The 15842-nt window shown below is 27.1% G+C and overlaps 3 protein-coding genes across 3 annotated transcripts; all 3 read right to left on the minus strand.

Annotated features, from left to right (window-relative positions):
• Positions 1-50: 50 nt before the first annotated feature.
• Positions 51-2537, minus strand: GO595_004355 (leucine-rich repeat protein; the record flags this gene model as incomplete). Its single annotated transcript, XM_067917477.1, has 1 exon — positions 51-2537. One exon carries the CDS (start codon positions 2535-2537, stop codon positions 51-53), a length of 2487 nt encoding a protein of 828 aa, XP_067775479.1.
• A 9976-nt stretch (positions 2538-12513) lies between these two features.
• Positions 12514-13935, minus strand: GO595_004356 (CAMK family protein kinase; the record flags this gene model as incomplete). Its single annotated transcript, XM_067917479.1, has 1 exon — positions 12514-13935. One exon carries the CDS (start codon positions 13933-13935, stop codon positions 12514-12516), a length of 1422 nt encoding a protein of 473 aa, XP_067775480.1.
• Positions 13936-14426: 491 nt separating this feature from the next.
• GO595_004357 (PCTP-like protein) lies at positions 14427-15083 on the minus strand (the record flags this gene model as incomplete). Its single annotated transcript, XM_067917480.1, has 1 exon — positions 14427-15083. The coding sequence occupies one exon, from the start codon at positions 15081-15083 to the stop codon at positions 14427-14429; it is 657 nt and encodes a 218-aa protein (XP_067775481.1).
• Between the last annotated feature and the right edge of the window lie 759 nt (positions 15084-15842).

Here is a 15842-nt window from a genome sequence, read left to right on the forward strand (position 1 = left end):
GACTTTAACTTTCAACCATATTGTAAATCATTGGATGTTTTATTTATTTTTTAGAGATCTACAATGTCATCTTCATCGAAATGTTGATTATTAAATGCGTCTTGATTATTTTGTTTGGATTTTCTTTTATATAATACTATAGCAATAACAACGACAGCGATAATTACAACAGCAACAACCACGCAAATAACTATGATTAGCGTTGTATCATCATCATTATCATTTTGGCCATCTGTGTTTTTATATAAATTTGTATAATATTCAGATAACGAATAATACTGACTAACATCATATTCATAATATATAGAATCTGTATAAGAAACAACAAATGTTGAATGATATGGCGAATATATTACTGAATTCGTAATGAACGAATTGTTTATCACAACAGTTTCAGTAATTTTGTATGTTATCACTAAAGAATATGTTTCGTCAACATTTGTTGGATTAGATTGTGAAACAGTATTTTCAGAATGAGAAATTGTTAATGCATGTGATTCAGTTGCTTTTGATTCTGTTAATGTATTCGTTCCTGTTAATGTATTTGATTCAGTTAATGTATTCGATCGTGCTAATGTGTTTGATCGTGTAAATGTATTATTTATAGGGTTTGACAAAGTAAATGTATTCGATTTTGTAAATGTTGGTGTTGCTGGTATACATTCACTCAATGTTCCAAAATGAACAGTGAAACGATAAAATGTGTCGCTTTGATAATCATTTAAACACTGAACTATTGATGTTATTAGATTTGAAAATGCTTCTGTACCAAAAGTTGGCGCTTCTGTACCATAATAAAATAAACACCTGACTGCTGTACACATGTAAAATGCGTAATCGCCAATAGTTTTAAGATTTGATCCCAAATAAAGAACAGACAAATAATCGCAAGAATGAAATGCATGAGCTTTAATGGTTTCAATTGAATTAGGAAGTGTTATATTGATGAATTGTGCACTATAAAATGCATATTCTTCAATCGTTTTCAATGATACACCGCCTGCAAATTGTGTTATTCCTTTGTTTCCTTGACATGCATATTGTTTAATCGTTGTAACTGTATCTGGAATATAACATATTCCTAATTTTGATCCTGGATACGATATAATTTCTGATTTATTATAATTGTAAAGAACGCCGTCATTATTATAATTGCAATAATATTCATTTCCTTCATCAACATCAATTGATTTTAATGATTGTGTATTTGCAAATGCATAATATTCAATTGTAGTTGTTGTACTTGGAATATGAATGGTTACTAAGCTTGTGCAATCTTGAAATGCCCTCTCTTCAATTATTTGAAGTTTATTACCAATTGTGCATGTTACCAATGATGAACAGTATGAAAATGCACTTTCTTCTATAGTTTCAACATTTGTGAGATCAATTGATGTCAATTCGATGCAGCTAGAAAATGCATTACGGCCAACAGATTGAATGCTTTGGCTAACATTAATTGTTATAAGTCCTGCTGATCTAAATGCACTATTTCCAATTGTTATAACTTTTGGTAATGAAATTTCTTTCAGTGCACTACAACCAGAAAATGAATAAGCTCCGACTTCAGTTATTGTGTCAATTAAAGTGACTGAAGATAAATTTTGGCAGTTTTGGAACAAGTTTATCGAAATTTGATTTATATTTCCAATATTGGCAGTTGTTAAATATAAACAGGATTCAAACACAGAATCACCAAGTGTATTAACAGATAATGGTAATTGAATTTCGGTTATTGCCGTATACGCCAATGCACTATCTGCAATTGTTGTTAAATTACTTCCATTAAACGTGAATTTTGTAAGTTTTACACAGTAATAGAATGCTTCAACAGCGATTATTTGTGTATTTGAGGGAATTACAACTGATGTTATTCCGCTATATTCAAATGCACCACGAGAAATTGTCATAATTCCTGATCCAAGTGTAACATTTGATAATGAAGAACAATAATTAAAAGCATTTCGACTGATTGTTTTAACTGAACCAGGTATATTAATGGATATCAGGTTTACACAACCTTCGAAACAATAATTCGGAATTGTCGTAATATTAATGTCTTCTTCAAAAGTAATATTCCTTAGATTAGTGCAACTACTATAAGCGCTTTCCCCTAATAATAAAAGATTTTTAGGAATAGTTACTTCAGTTATTGAAATACATTGATCAAATGCTTGGGAGCCAATTGTAAGTTGAGTTTCAACTGGAAACGTAATGGATTGAAGAGTTTCGCACGCTTGAAATGCACAGTTTGAAATGTTGCTTAGCCCTCTCCCAAACTTTACAGTAATTAATTTTTTGCATTGGCGAAAAGCATTGTCTTGAATTGTTATAACAGAGTCAGATAAAGTAACAGTTTCGATTGATTCTGCAGCATCGAACTGATTGCTTGGAATATAAGTAACACTATCACCAGTGATTTCTAGTTCAACTATCTGATTTTTATTGGACAAAATTTCTTCAAAATCAAGTTGGTCATTAAGTGTAAGTTTTCCTGATTCAATGGTCCACTCTTGGAAAGAGTTTTGTATTAACATGAAGATAAAAGAGAAAAACATTGTTCCCAGGGAACAAACAAAAAAAATGTTGTTTTTTGTGTGTCAAATTGCACAACGAAAACCCCTCGATTTGAGAGAAATAACCGCTTGCACACCACAATTCCTCAGAAAAAAGATTTACCCAGTTAAAAGTTAACGTTTTTTTTATGGACTTGACTTTTTCATTCTAAACGCTAATTGTAATTGAAATTTTAAAAATGAATATTTTTCATAATATGATATACATTCAGAATCAGTACAATGCGTTGTTGTTTGTGTTACTTTTTCTAAGTTCAAATGTTTTGAAGATTTTAATTATAAGCAAAATTAATCAAAAACATTTATTCAAGAATATCTTAATATGTGAGCAAAACACAAAGGAATTATGAAATATCATTGAATAAAACATTGTTAATACAATTTTCTATTTCATAATATAATTTGATCGATTTTCTCAAATGGTTGACGCCATTTATTCAAACAATACGTAGAGCTAGTGTGCGTTTCTTTTTATTTTGATATAATATAATTTCACATGAATAATTAATCAATAATAATAATTATTATACTAAAAAATGTATTAATATACAAGATATATATATCGAAATTTCATTGGTAAGTGAGGTGATCATAAAATTTTCAGTTCATTTTTTTTAAATAGCCTGAAATTGAATATTCAAAAAGTGTCCACAAAATTGCATCAATTATCATGTAGATTATATGTATACATATTGATTCATATAATCATATTTAAAGTACATAACCAATTTTTGTTATTTTGAATTCAAAAAGCTAATTTCAGAAGCATAGTTAGAAGATAGAAAAAGTATTTCAAATTTATGTGTATGTAAGTATGCATTTTTCATAAATATATCATGTATTATTGCTCATCTGTTAAAATAAAAATGTATAAAAATTGATTTAAAATTTCTGCACATATACATATTTTTATTTTACGTTATATGTTTGGAGAAATTTCGATTATGAATTTTTTTTAACTGCACCTCTACGCTTCCATTAAATATTTTTTGCTTAACAAAATGTTCACAGTTTAAGTTTAGATGGCTTAACTAGAAATCATTTTTCATGAATATGTTCGTAACAAACAAAGAATTGGTTTTACCAAATTTTGTTGTAAATTTTAAATGAAAGCAAAATAAATTTGAAAATATCCTCTATAAGATCACAATAATCTTATTTGTATATTAAAGATCACCATCAATTTAAAACATAAATCCCTATGAATTAAATCAACAAATTCTTCATTTCATATGTATACCTCAAAAAAATGAAAAATTAAAAATCCGGTTCTTTATTAATTAACATGACTAAAAATATATACAAATGTTATTAATTCACTGCACCTTTATCACAAAGTAAATGAACAATTTCACTACAATAATATCTCGAAGCGCACGTAAGTGCCGTATCAAATGAAATGAATAAATTCCAAATATATTTTTTAAGCATCAAATTATTTATTTAAAAATCGTATAAAACAAATTAATATTTTTCGCATTAATATCAATTCCTTTTTGATCAAGAAATAATTGAACAATTTCCACACGAAAAGTTTCAGCGGCCCAAATTAATGCAGTGTTAAATGATATCAACAAATTCCAAATATTATTCCAAAACATTAAATATTTAAAGAAAACATTTTATAAGACAAATAAATATCTTTAGCATTAATATCAATTCCTTCTTGTTCAAGAAGTAATTTAATTGTTTCTATATATAAATTTTTAGTTGCTAACATTAATGCAGTAAAAAATGATTTAAATAATTTCCAAATATTATAATGAAACGAAAAATTAGTATAAAAAATATTATAAATTACAAATTAATATCTTTATCATTTAAATTAATTCCTTTTTGTTCAAGAAGTATTTTAACTATTTCACTATGACCATTTTCTGCTGCATACATAAGTGCTGCACGAAATCATTTGCCAAAATTCCAAATATAACTATAAAACATTAAATAATATTAAAAAACTTTAAATTTTATATACAAATAGCTTTTATATTAATATTAATTCCATTTTGCTCAAGAAGTAATTTAACTATTTCCGTATGTCCATAAAAAGAAGCATATGAAAGTCCAGTAAAAAATAATTTGAATAATTCCCAAACATTATTTTAAAACATAAAATTATTTAAATAAACTTTAAAATTCTCAAAAAAATAGTTTTAATATTAATATCAATTCCTTCTTGTTCAAGAAGTAATTTGACGATTTCAATTCGATTACTTCCAATCGCTTTCATTAGTGGCGTTTCAAATAATTTGAATAAATTTTAAATATTATTTTGTTATATTAAATCATTAAAAAGAATTTTAAATATATTAAATGATCAGTTTTAGCGTTAATGTTAATTCCTTTTTGTTCAAGAAGTAATTTTATTATTTCCATACGGCCTTTTTCACATGCAATCATAAGAGGAGTTTCAAATAATTTGAATCAATTCCAAATATTTTTTGGGAATATCAAATTATTGAAATAAATTCTAAAACAAAAAAAGAAATGTCTGCAGAATTAATGTCAATTCCTTTTTTTGCAAGAAGTAATTTAACTATTTTTATGTAACCATATCCAGATGCTGATAGAAGAGCTGTACTAAATAATTTGAATAATTTCCAAATATTTTAATGTTATCCAAAATCATTCAAAAAAACATTAAATAAAATGAATTAATATCTTTAATATTAACATCAATTCCTTCTTTTTGAAGAAATAATTTAACTATTTTAGTTTGATTAAACTCAGCTGCCAAAATAAGTGCTGTTTTAAATGTTTTATATTAATTCCAAATATTATTTTGAAATATCAAATTATTAAAATAAAAATTATAAATAATTAATTTAATATTATCAGTATTAACATCAATATCTTTTTGGTCAAGAAGTAATTTAACTATTTCTATATTACCAATTTCAGATGCAATAGTTAGTGCTGTTTCAAACAATTTAAATAATTTCCAAATATTAATTATAATCATCAAATTATAACAACAAATTATAAATCAAAAATTTTAATATTTTTATCATTAATATCAATTAATCCTTGTTCAAGAATTAATTTAAATATTTCTGCTTGATCTTTTTGAGCCGCTCTATTAAGCGCTGTATTAAATACTTTTAATAATTTCCAAATATTATTATGAAACATTAAAAAATTAAAACAAATTTTAAACAAAACAAAAAAATATCTTTAGCATTTATATCGATTTCTTTTTGTTCAACAATATATTTCACAAGTTCAATATTTCCTGATGTTATTGCCTTAAACAAAACATTTTTTGGTAATTGATTATTATGTAAAAAATATTTAACAAGATATAAATTTCCAGTTTTTGCTGATTCATTAATAATATTCTCATTTACTAACATTTCTTTTTCCAAAAATGAAAGAATTTCATAATTTCCACTATCGATACAAACGATTATTAAATTATTTATATTTATTTGTTCATTTCCTAATGTTATTTGTTGATTATTTTCTTTTAATTTCTCAAATTTGTTTTCATATATATATTTAAAGATATCATTTTGATGAAACATAATTGCTGTTTCATATGATTTTTTAAATGATGAATGATTCTGTTCACATAAATGAATGATTTCAATGTTTCCACCTGCAACAGCATATTTACCTGTTTTTATTATATTTGCATTGTTCATAAGTAAATATTTAAAACATTTTATCGAAGAAAAAAATGCTGCATAATCAATTAATGTAACATTATCTTCGTTAATAAAAGAATATCTTTCATAAAGTGATGGCTTAATTATTTGATTAAAATTAAAGTCTTTTTGTGATGATATTTCTTGAAGTTTTTCGATTTCATCATTTCGAATTATTTTCGAGATTTCATTTGGATTAACTGCATCTTTAATTAATTGCTTATGAAGTTCCCAATTATCTTTTGATAGTTCTTTATAATTTTTATTAAATGTCTTTTCTATTGGATCAGAACTATATCTTTTGTTTCTTTTTTGGAATGTATAATGTGCAAAATACTTCGAACGAATTTTTTTTGTTACATTTTCATTAATTATATTTCTTTCAATCATTTTTTCAATTAAATAATATGACTCTTGTGTGTTCATCTTTAATAAATAATTAATAAATGCTTTTATGATTTTCGGAAAGTTTTCGTCCATTTCTTCTTCTTTTGTTTGAATTGTTTCTAAATAATGTAAATATATATCGACTGTGTTCCTTCGTGATAAAAATGCATAGTAAACTAAAGAAATAACAATTACATTAAATGAATATGGATAACTAGCATCAAAGAAATTTATTGTCTTTTGAACTGAAAATTCAAAATTTTCTTCTGTTAAGTTGTAAATGACTTGTTCAAGTGGGATAAGGAATTCTATGTATGAAGATAAACTCCTAGAACCTTCTTTTTCCCCTACTGGAGAATCTCCTGTGCAAGAGGGATCAAGTTTCTGTTCGTTGCTGAACATTTTACTGAATAATTATTCGAAAGCAGTCTCTGTATTTTAATGACCGTTTATAAATGTATAGAAAAGGTTTGACTGAAAATTTTAATTGTGAGCTCATTTTGACACATGAGATTTATTGTTTAAAAAAGACATTATTCACAAAAAAAATTAAATAAATATAAAACTGAGATTTTTAACATCTAAATATCATTCTTATGACGGAGATGTTATCATCAACCAATGATTTTCATACAATTTGATGTCTCACAAGAATCATATTTTATTCTCGAAAACATATCGAAATAGCTAAATTACTTATTAACAAATAGGAATTTATATCAATGTTAAAGATATTTATTTCTTTTATTCAAAATTTTTTTAAACAATTTTTATAATTCAAAATAATATTTGGAAATTATTCAAATTATTTAAAACAGAACTTATATTTGCATCTAAAAATGGTCATACAGAAATAGTTAAATTACTTTGATTATGGGTTTGAAAAAAAATCAATTTATGCATAATTTTGTTTAAAAACTATTTTTAAGCTTTGTTTTTGGGTGCTTTTTTCTTTGAGCTTGTGGAACTCCTTCTTTTTTTGTGTTTTTTCTTTGTGCGATTTGGTGTATCAGTTTCTTTTGTTTCCTCTTTAGTGTCTTCTTTGTTCACATTACTTGTAGCTTCGGATGGTTGTTGCTTTAGTCTTGCTTCAATATCTTTCCTGAAAGAATCTTCATTTGTTTGTAAATAATTTTGCATATTTTTAAACCACTCATCGCATAGTGAGCCTAACGGATCATCTTTGCTCTTTATTTTGAGTTCTTTTTCAATTGTTCTTGTTTGAATTTGAGGGTTAATTTGATTTTTTGTTTCAGCACTAATACATCGTAAAGTATTAGTCATACCTTTGCGCCTAAGATAATCAATGACAAATTCTGTTGCTAATTGATGATCAATATCTGTTTTGACTGTTTTTCGCATTTTAAAATTATCAATATCTGTTTCTTGTATTAGTTCTGCAACATCAGCCAGCATTTCTGCTCCTATGTAATTATTAAATCCATTGTTTTGGATTGTTTGCATTACTGCAAAATCCAATTTTTTCTTTTCCATATTTTTATGCACGTTTAAAATAAATCAAAACGTAAAAAAATTCACTTAACATGTCGAAAAATTAGCACTTTTTTATTAACACATGTTGTGTATATAACCTTATTTATACGTATTGTAGGAACGAGTAAATAGAATTTTATATGTGATAATACTTGTTTCAAAATAAAAGTAAAATTTAATTTTGTTGAAATATAACTCTTGTTCATGAACAAATTATTTTTATATGTGTAAACACATGAATATGAACATTATAGAAATTTCATAACATCTTTTGCTATTGCTGTATGACACAGTAAAAAAGTTTTGTTAAGCTGAAATTTGATGATTTTTGTATTAGAATACTAAAACGATTTTCTCTTCATAAATCTTTTAGTCTTGTTGAACTCGAATGTCTTACACACATTTATTAATGGACTTGACCAAAATTAAGAAAAAAAAAATTAATTAATTTTATTAAAAATTAATTTCAAACTAATGGAATTTCTTTCCATCATTAAATTAATGGAAAAGACGATGAAGACGAAGTTTAAACAGTTCTTCCTCTCTTCTTATTTCTTCTTGCTTCATTTTGTTTTTAGAGTTATGTTATCTATTTCAATCTTCTCGAAGTGGTTATACGAGTATGCGATTATCTTGAAAATTAACTCATCGATTCCTCCGTTTTTACAATTTGGAGTATCTTTCACATCAGTACCAAAATTATATATACAATATCTCGATCTATTCACCACAATATTTTGCGTTTCATTTTGATGATAAAACGTATGATAATGTTCAGGTCCGAATTTTTCTCTTAAATCTTTATAAGGATATAAAAGCGATTCCAAACCATACGGACCATTTCCATATTCGACAATCACTGAACATGCGCTGTACTTTGAATCTGAAACAAATATTGCGAAGGAATCATCATCATGAATAAATTTAACATAATCTTCAACATGTTTTCCAATATATTCTTTTCCTAATATTATTAATTTAGTTCCATCTTTGATTGTATCAATGTATTTTGATTTCATAAACTTTTGTCTTTCTAATGATTGTTTAGCCCAAATTTCGTGATATTTATTTTCTTCTTCTAATAATACTTCTTTGTTTGCCTTCAAATGTTGCATAATATTTTGATATATCTTTTTAACAATATCATTATGAAGTTTTACATATCTTTCAAGATTACGCATGAAATTAGGACCATCATCTGATATAATTTTATTTGTATATTTTTCATGGAATTTTAATACTAATCCAAGTAAATCTTCATGAGTCTTATTAAGGAAATTATATAATACTTGATAATATGGTTCAAATACTTCATCTTCTTTATAAAAGGTCATAACATTTACCATTTTCTGGAAAACTTTTCGATAAACTGTACAAAACCTAAGTAAATCAGTCCAATAATATTTCTTCAAATTATATATTTCCGAAATTAATGTTTGGAATGGATTTATATCTTTAGCATTAAATTCATAACTATTAAGCTGACATTCATTAGATGTATCAATTCCACTTAGAGATGGTTTTTCTTTTCGGTATTTGATCGAATATTACTTGGAAATTATCAATCGCTTCTGAAAATCGTTTAATATATAATGGAGAAATTATACAGAAGAAATTAAATATATTCATTGTATAAAAGTCAAATTTATGACTAGAATATAAAACTCTAAAATCAGATTTATCATAAAGTAAATAAACTATATCTAAATTATTAGAAAATGATCTTTCTGCTTGTTTTTACCCAAATGTTGACATCGCTTCACTAAGATATGACTTCTTAAGTATAACTAATCGATCATACCATTTGATTCGATGGAGCCAATAATAATAATGGATTTAAATATGCCGGATGTATAAAACCATTTTCATTTCTTCTAATTTCTATTTTAAGATCAATTAAATTCATTAAACATTCGGCAAATTTACCTGCGTTCTTTAGATAATAATCCATTGTTTTAGTTTCTTGTGGATAACTTCTCCGAAGTCTTGCACCTGGTTCAAGATAATAATCACAATCAAACATTGGCTCAATAATCATTTGTCGAAGAGGATCATCTTTAGAATATATATAAGTTGTTGGAGTAATTTCACTATATGGAATTCTTCCTATTTTTTCATATGAATTTTTGATTATTTTAACACAGCCATTTCGAATTTTTTCATCAAATGAATAATTTCGCCACAAACCTGGAATTATCTTTAGTGAAAGTAATGGATCTGTTTCAAGATAAGATTCTGCTTCTTTAAGTATTCTAAATTGATTTTGATTAACTTTTATTGTTTCGTTTTCTTTTGATAATTGTATAAAGTCATTTGATATATCGACACCTCCATCTAAAACAATATTAAGTAATGATACATTTGATATATAATATGATATTAAATTTGTTACTAATTCTACTTTGTTGAAATTCTTGAAAAAGTCAGTAGAAGCAAAAGTTGATTTCGGTGGTAAATTTATTATAGCAATCATTGTTTTTGCTTTGTTTAATTCTTTTGTTAATTTTGGTTTAATTCCTGTTTTAATCTCATTTTTAACACTTTCAAAGAATTCATGAATTTCATTATAATATTTTTGATATTCAGGTACACTTTTAGTTGTTGCTATAACTCCATTAATTAATGATAAGAGTTTGAAATAATTCATTTCAGGGAATTTCGAATCTGTTTTCATAGTTTGATAAAATTCTTTGACTTCGCTTATTGCTCGTTCAATATCTTCTTCATATGAACTATTTGATTCAACTTTTGGAAATACAAGTTTTACTTCATTTCCTTTTGGCTTTGTAATTGGATTAAGTTTTTGTTTTAGTTCTTTTGCTTCATCTTTAAGGAATATATTAATAATATCAATAATTTCTTGACATCCATTATAATATCATTTGAAGCTTTTGGTAAATAATCATTAAATTCTTTCCTTAAATCAGGATAATGCATAGATTTAAACATTTCGATAATATTCTTGAACTCATTTTCATTTTTGTTGTAATCATTAATATTAAATTCACCTGTTGCATATGCAGATTGAAGTATTAAGTCTTGTTTCTTTAAATATTCTTGATATTTTTTCTCAAGTTTTTCAGGTGAATCATTTGCATTATTATTTCTTCGTTTCGGTCGACTACGCATTAGAGCATTATAAGCTGATGCTCTTGGAGTATAATGTTTCTCCCTAAAATGATCATGAATTCTCCTTATTTCGAATAACCCGTCCAAACTATTATAACTACAATTGCCAATATGCTCATGTGCTCGCTCACAGTCTTCGATAAAACTTAATAAATAATTTTCCTTTTCTTCATTTGTTAATTGAATACTAGTATTTATATTTGAAATTGGTGCAGAATTTGTTGTTGTTGCTGGAATTCTATTAGTAGAAGCATTTTTTTGAGCTTCTTTTTGTGGTGGACTGGCAGATGTTTCTTTGCGATTAAGAACTTTGTCATCAAATTCAACTGCAATCTTTTGACATTCAAGTACTTCTTGTAATTTATCTTGTGGATAATATGTTAAATCATCGAATTTATCATTATATTGCAATAAAATTTGAAGTTGCGTTTGAATGCGATATAGTGTCGATGAATCAATATCATTATGTTCTGGATCTGCTATGGCTTTTTCCATGATTTCTTTGTTCCTTGAAACTATTGATATTTTAGTTGCAAATGTGGAAAGTTTTTTATATCTTGGTAACGCTTCTTTAATTTGTGCGCGATTTTCATATATACTTTTAACTGTATTAAAATCTTTGTCATTTATTTGTGTCGGATCTAAAAGTTCTTGTTGCGTAAAAATGTCAACGTTTGAAAGTTGTTTTTCGATATTTGAAATTTCTTGTTTAAATCTGGCTTCATCTGCGTAAGTTATAGCTTTCGATATTGTCGATCTTCGAATTGCGTTAAACACGCTTGTGATTTTTGATTTTAGAACTGGCGGTGCTTTGGAGGCATTGGTTTTAAGTGATACGATGAAATTTTTATGAGGTTATTTTCAAACTTTTTGAAATACATCCTGTTGAAGTGACCACACAAATCGAAATGTCACCATCGAAATTTCAATGGTGGTTTGCACTTTTTTTTGAATTTGAAAAATGAAATTTTTTTTGTCTGGATATTCAAATTCCAAGGAATCCACACTAATCCATCGTGTTGCTCGATGTATTTTTAGTATATATGAGAAACATTAAAAATTTGATCGTTTAATGTTTAGCATTCACTAATTTGATTAAATTTTTTAAAATGCAACCAACAAGATAGAAATTGTCCACACAAACAAAGCTCCTTAACAGCACGCATTTTATAGAGTAAATATTTTTGTTATAAAATATTATAAGCAAATTTATTCAATTAATTTTGTTTGAATATTTAAGTTTTACATAACATAAAAACAATTCCTTTTATTCAAAACAATTATTCTGTATATCCAGTTAACTTTTGGTATCTTTCAAGAACATTTTGATATAATACACGAACTGAATTAATGAAGTCATTCGTGTCGGACCTAAACGCAATTGGCCTGAACATTGACAGCGCTCTTTGATATTTTGTAGCTGCAAAAGGATCGCATTTTTTCTCCAAATCAGCCCCCTCTCTTGTATATTGGAGGCCTTTGTCATAAAGAAACTGGAAGGCACTTTCCTTTGGAGAGTAAAGTTTTCCTTTCGAAATAATTAATCCTTCTTCTGCAAAATTTTTCATGTTATCAATAACTTCTCTTTCCAGATTTAATTTCCGATCAGTCGCTGTATGTCTATATTCGGACAAGAAGTCCAGCATTAACGAAGAAATAATGGTTATTAATTCAAAATGTTGATAAACATCTGACATCTGACATTCTGTAAAATGAGCCTCAATAACCTTTGCTGATTCAAGGGCTTCTTTAAGAAACAGCTCAGCTTTGTTTCCAATGACGTTTCCGAGTTGAAGAAAAGAGAATTGCCAAATTCGATCTTGAGAAGACGATAAGTGACACTTTTCTGGTTTGAACTGCTTTTTTGAAGTCGATTGTTCATTGAAAAAAGGATGGACTATAACGTCATTTATGCAGATACGTTTTTTCGGGTCTATCGTCAATAATTTGGAAACTAAATCTCGAAATGATGGCGAAGCTTTAACTCCGTTAGGAATCATGTATGGTTCTGAAGAATGTTCTTCTAGCTCTCTTTCAAGTGCTACAATTGTTGTAGCATTTGGTGAAAATGGTGGAGTGCCAACACATAATTCATATAAAATTACTCCAAGCGACCACATGTCTGCATTAGCAGAATATTGGCTTCCAAATTGTATTTCTGGAGCCATATAAATTGGTGACCCACAAATTGTTGTTGCAAGATCACAAGGTTTTAAAAGCTTAGCAAATCCAAAATCTGCAATTTTTAATTCTTTGTTTTCTGATATTAAAATGTTATGTGGTTTTAAGTCTCTGTGAATAATTTGTTTTGAATTTAAAAATGATAATCCGCTTACAATTTGTTTTGCAAATTCTCTAATTGTTGGTTCATCAAAGCTTCCTTTATTTTTATGTAAAGCATGCATTAAATCACCGCCACTACAATATTCCATAACTAAAAAATAATATGATTTTGTTTTTTCAACATTATATAATTTAACAATATTTGGATGATCAATCATCTTCATTAGTTGGATTTCATTTTCAAGACGTTCATACTCTTGCTGTGATGATATTCTTGTGGTAGGAATTGATTTGATTGCAACATGATCACCTTTTTTTAGAGGAGGATCATCAACTACCATTAAGGCAAGATATACGTCTGCATAAGATCCCTTTCCAATAAGTTGCTCGAACTTAAACTTTCCAGCAACGATTGTCATGAGACTTCCACTTTTTGATGTGAAAACAATCGTCTTACTGAAAACGTGGCAAATGAATAGTTTACAATGATATCAACTCTTTGTGATTCTTTTGATATTATAGCTAATATCTATTTCACATTTTCATTCATTTGTATATTGTCTTTTGTTTATCACAGACAAATAATAATTTCCATTTATACTATGATGTATTTTTTATGTTTTCATCGATTTGTAAATTTTTTCTTTCTGATGAAAGGAATAAAAGAAGTTGAAATGGATTTCTTTAGCCAAATAAAATCTTTAAGAATCTAACTAACAAGTTACACTAACAAATGAATCACCTACTCTTACATTGAGAAATTCCAAAATTCCAATCATTACAATCAGTTCCTTTGGTACATTTAATGGTTATTTAATGAACTCAACAAATAACAAAATGCGTGGGTGAAAATTTTATTATTAAATGGAAATAATTCATCTATTGCCACTAAGTAAATGGCGGAAATTTGTTAAATTTCTAAGATCGCGCAATCGCGAATATCTTTGACACATACTCCTTGTTTCAAAGAAACCATGTTATAAACCTTAGACGGAATCGCCCCTGCTGGATCAGCATGGCATATGAATGAGACTTTTGTGTTTTGTCCACTTGGTTCAAGTACTATTGCATTGCATAACATTTTTGCTCTAACCAAATTCTTTGAGACCGGACGAACTTGGTCATCGTCGATTGATACGCATATGTAATAATGTATTCCATCTTTTTGGAAGTATTTACGAATCATAACAAAATCTCTATCGCTAACTATTTTTGTCCCAGATTCAATTGCAAGGTATACGAAGCCATCATTATGTGGATTAGGTTCAGGAAATTTAAATAATCTCCTTTCAATTGAACCTGTTCTTATCTCAGCTGGCATATCTGGTGTTACTTCTCTGAAACGAGAAGAAAAAGTTATCATATCGTCAAGTGGGCGAGGGACTATTGTTGTACTTTTAATCATTTTAAAGTTACTCCCTTTAACTTTTCTTGTAAAATATTCCACACCATCTTCTTTTTTCGATTTCTTCCAATCCGAAGAGTTGAGAATCCTGCTAACATTTTCCAAGCAAGCCTTAGCCGGCTGTTCAGCAGCAGCAATTCTCTCAGGAGCTATGTTTTCCATTCTGGACAATTTTTTGCTGACAGCGACTTTTGACACATTCAGAAAATTGCTAAAACCTCAGCATTCAATTCCAACGTTTTGCAATTGAAAAGTAAAAATTTCAGAGTCATCAAACCGTTAAATTTACTAAACCGTTAAATTTTGTATGTGATCGTACAACTTTACTCCTTCCATCTGCTTAATAGTGTTCGTTAATGAATTTTGTATTTGTTAATAAAAGGTTCAAGTCCAATTCTTTTTTCATCTGATTATACCAAATTAAGAATTCTTCGGCATTCAAAGGATTCATTTTTGTTAACTTTGGGACTAAGGACATTAACAACGAAATTATAAAACATCTTAAAAACTCAAAACAATTATCAAATGTTAATGATGAGACCCATAATCGAATTATATCTTTGAAACATGATAAGAACCATGTCTTACAATCATCAATCAAAAAGTCGAAACAAAAAACATATTTTTGATTTAAAAGTTGAAGTAATTCGGGAAAATTATTCTTTAAATCATTTCCAATTCGGACAAACAATTGTCTTAAAAATGATTTCTGTGTTAATTTGATCAGTTCTAAAATTCGGTTTTTCTTATAAAATTTTATAAATATATTAAAAATATCAGCTTCAACTTCTTCAGTTGTAATATTTTCATTACTTGGCTTTGTTATAGTTTGTTCTTGATGAACTTCCTTAATAAAATACGTAAGAAATGGAAAGATATACGAAATGGTTCCTTCAAAGTATTGGCAATTATCATGGTCAT

This window comes from Histomonas meleagridis, assembly GCF_020186115.1.
Source record: "Histomonas meleagridis strain 2922-C6/04-10x chromosome Unknown contig_26, whole genome shotgun sequence".
Lineage (NCBI taxonomy): Eukaryota > Parabasalia > Tritrichomonadida > Dientamoebidae > Histomonas > Histomonas meleagridis.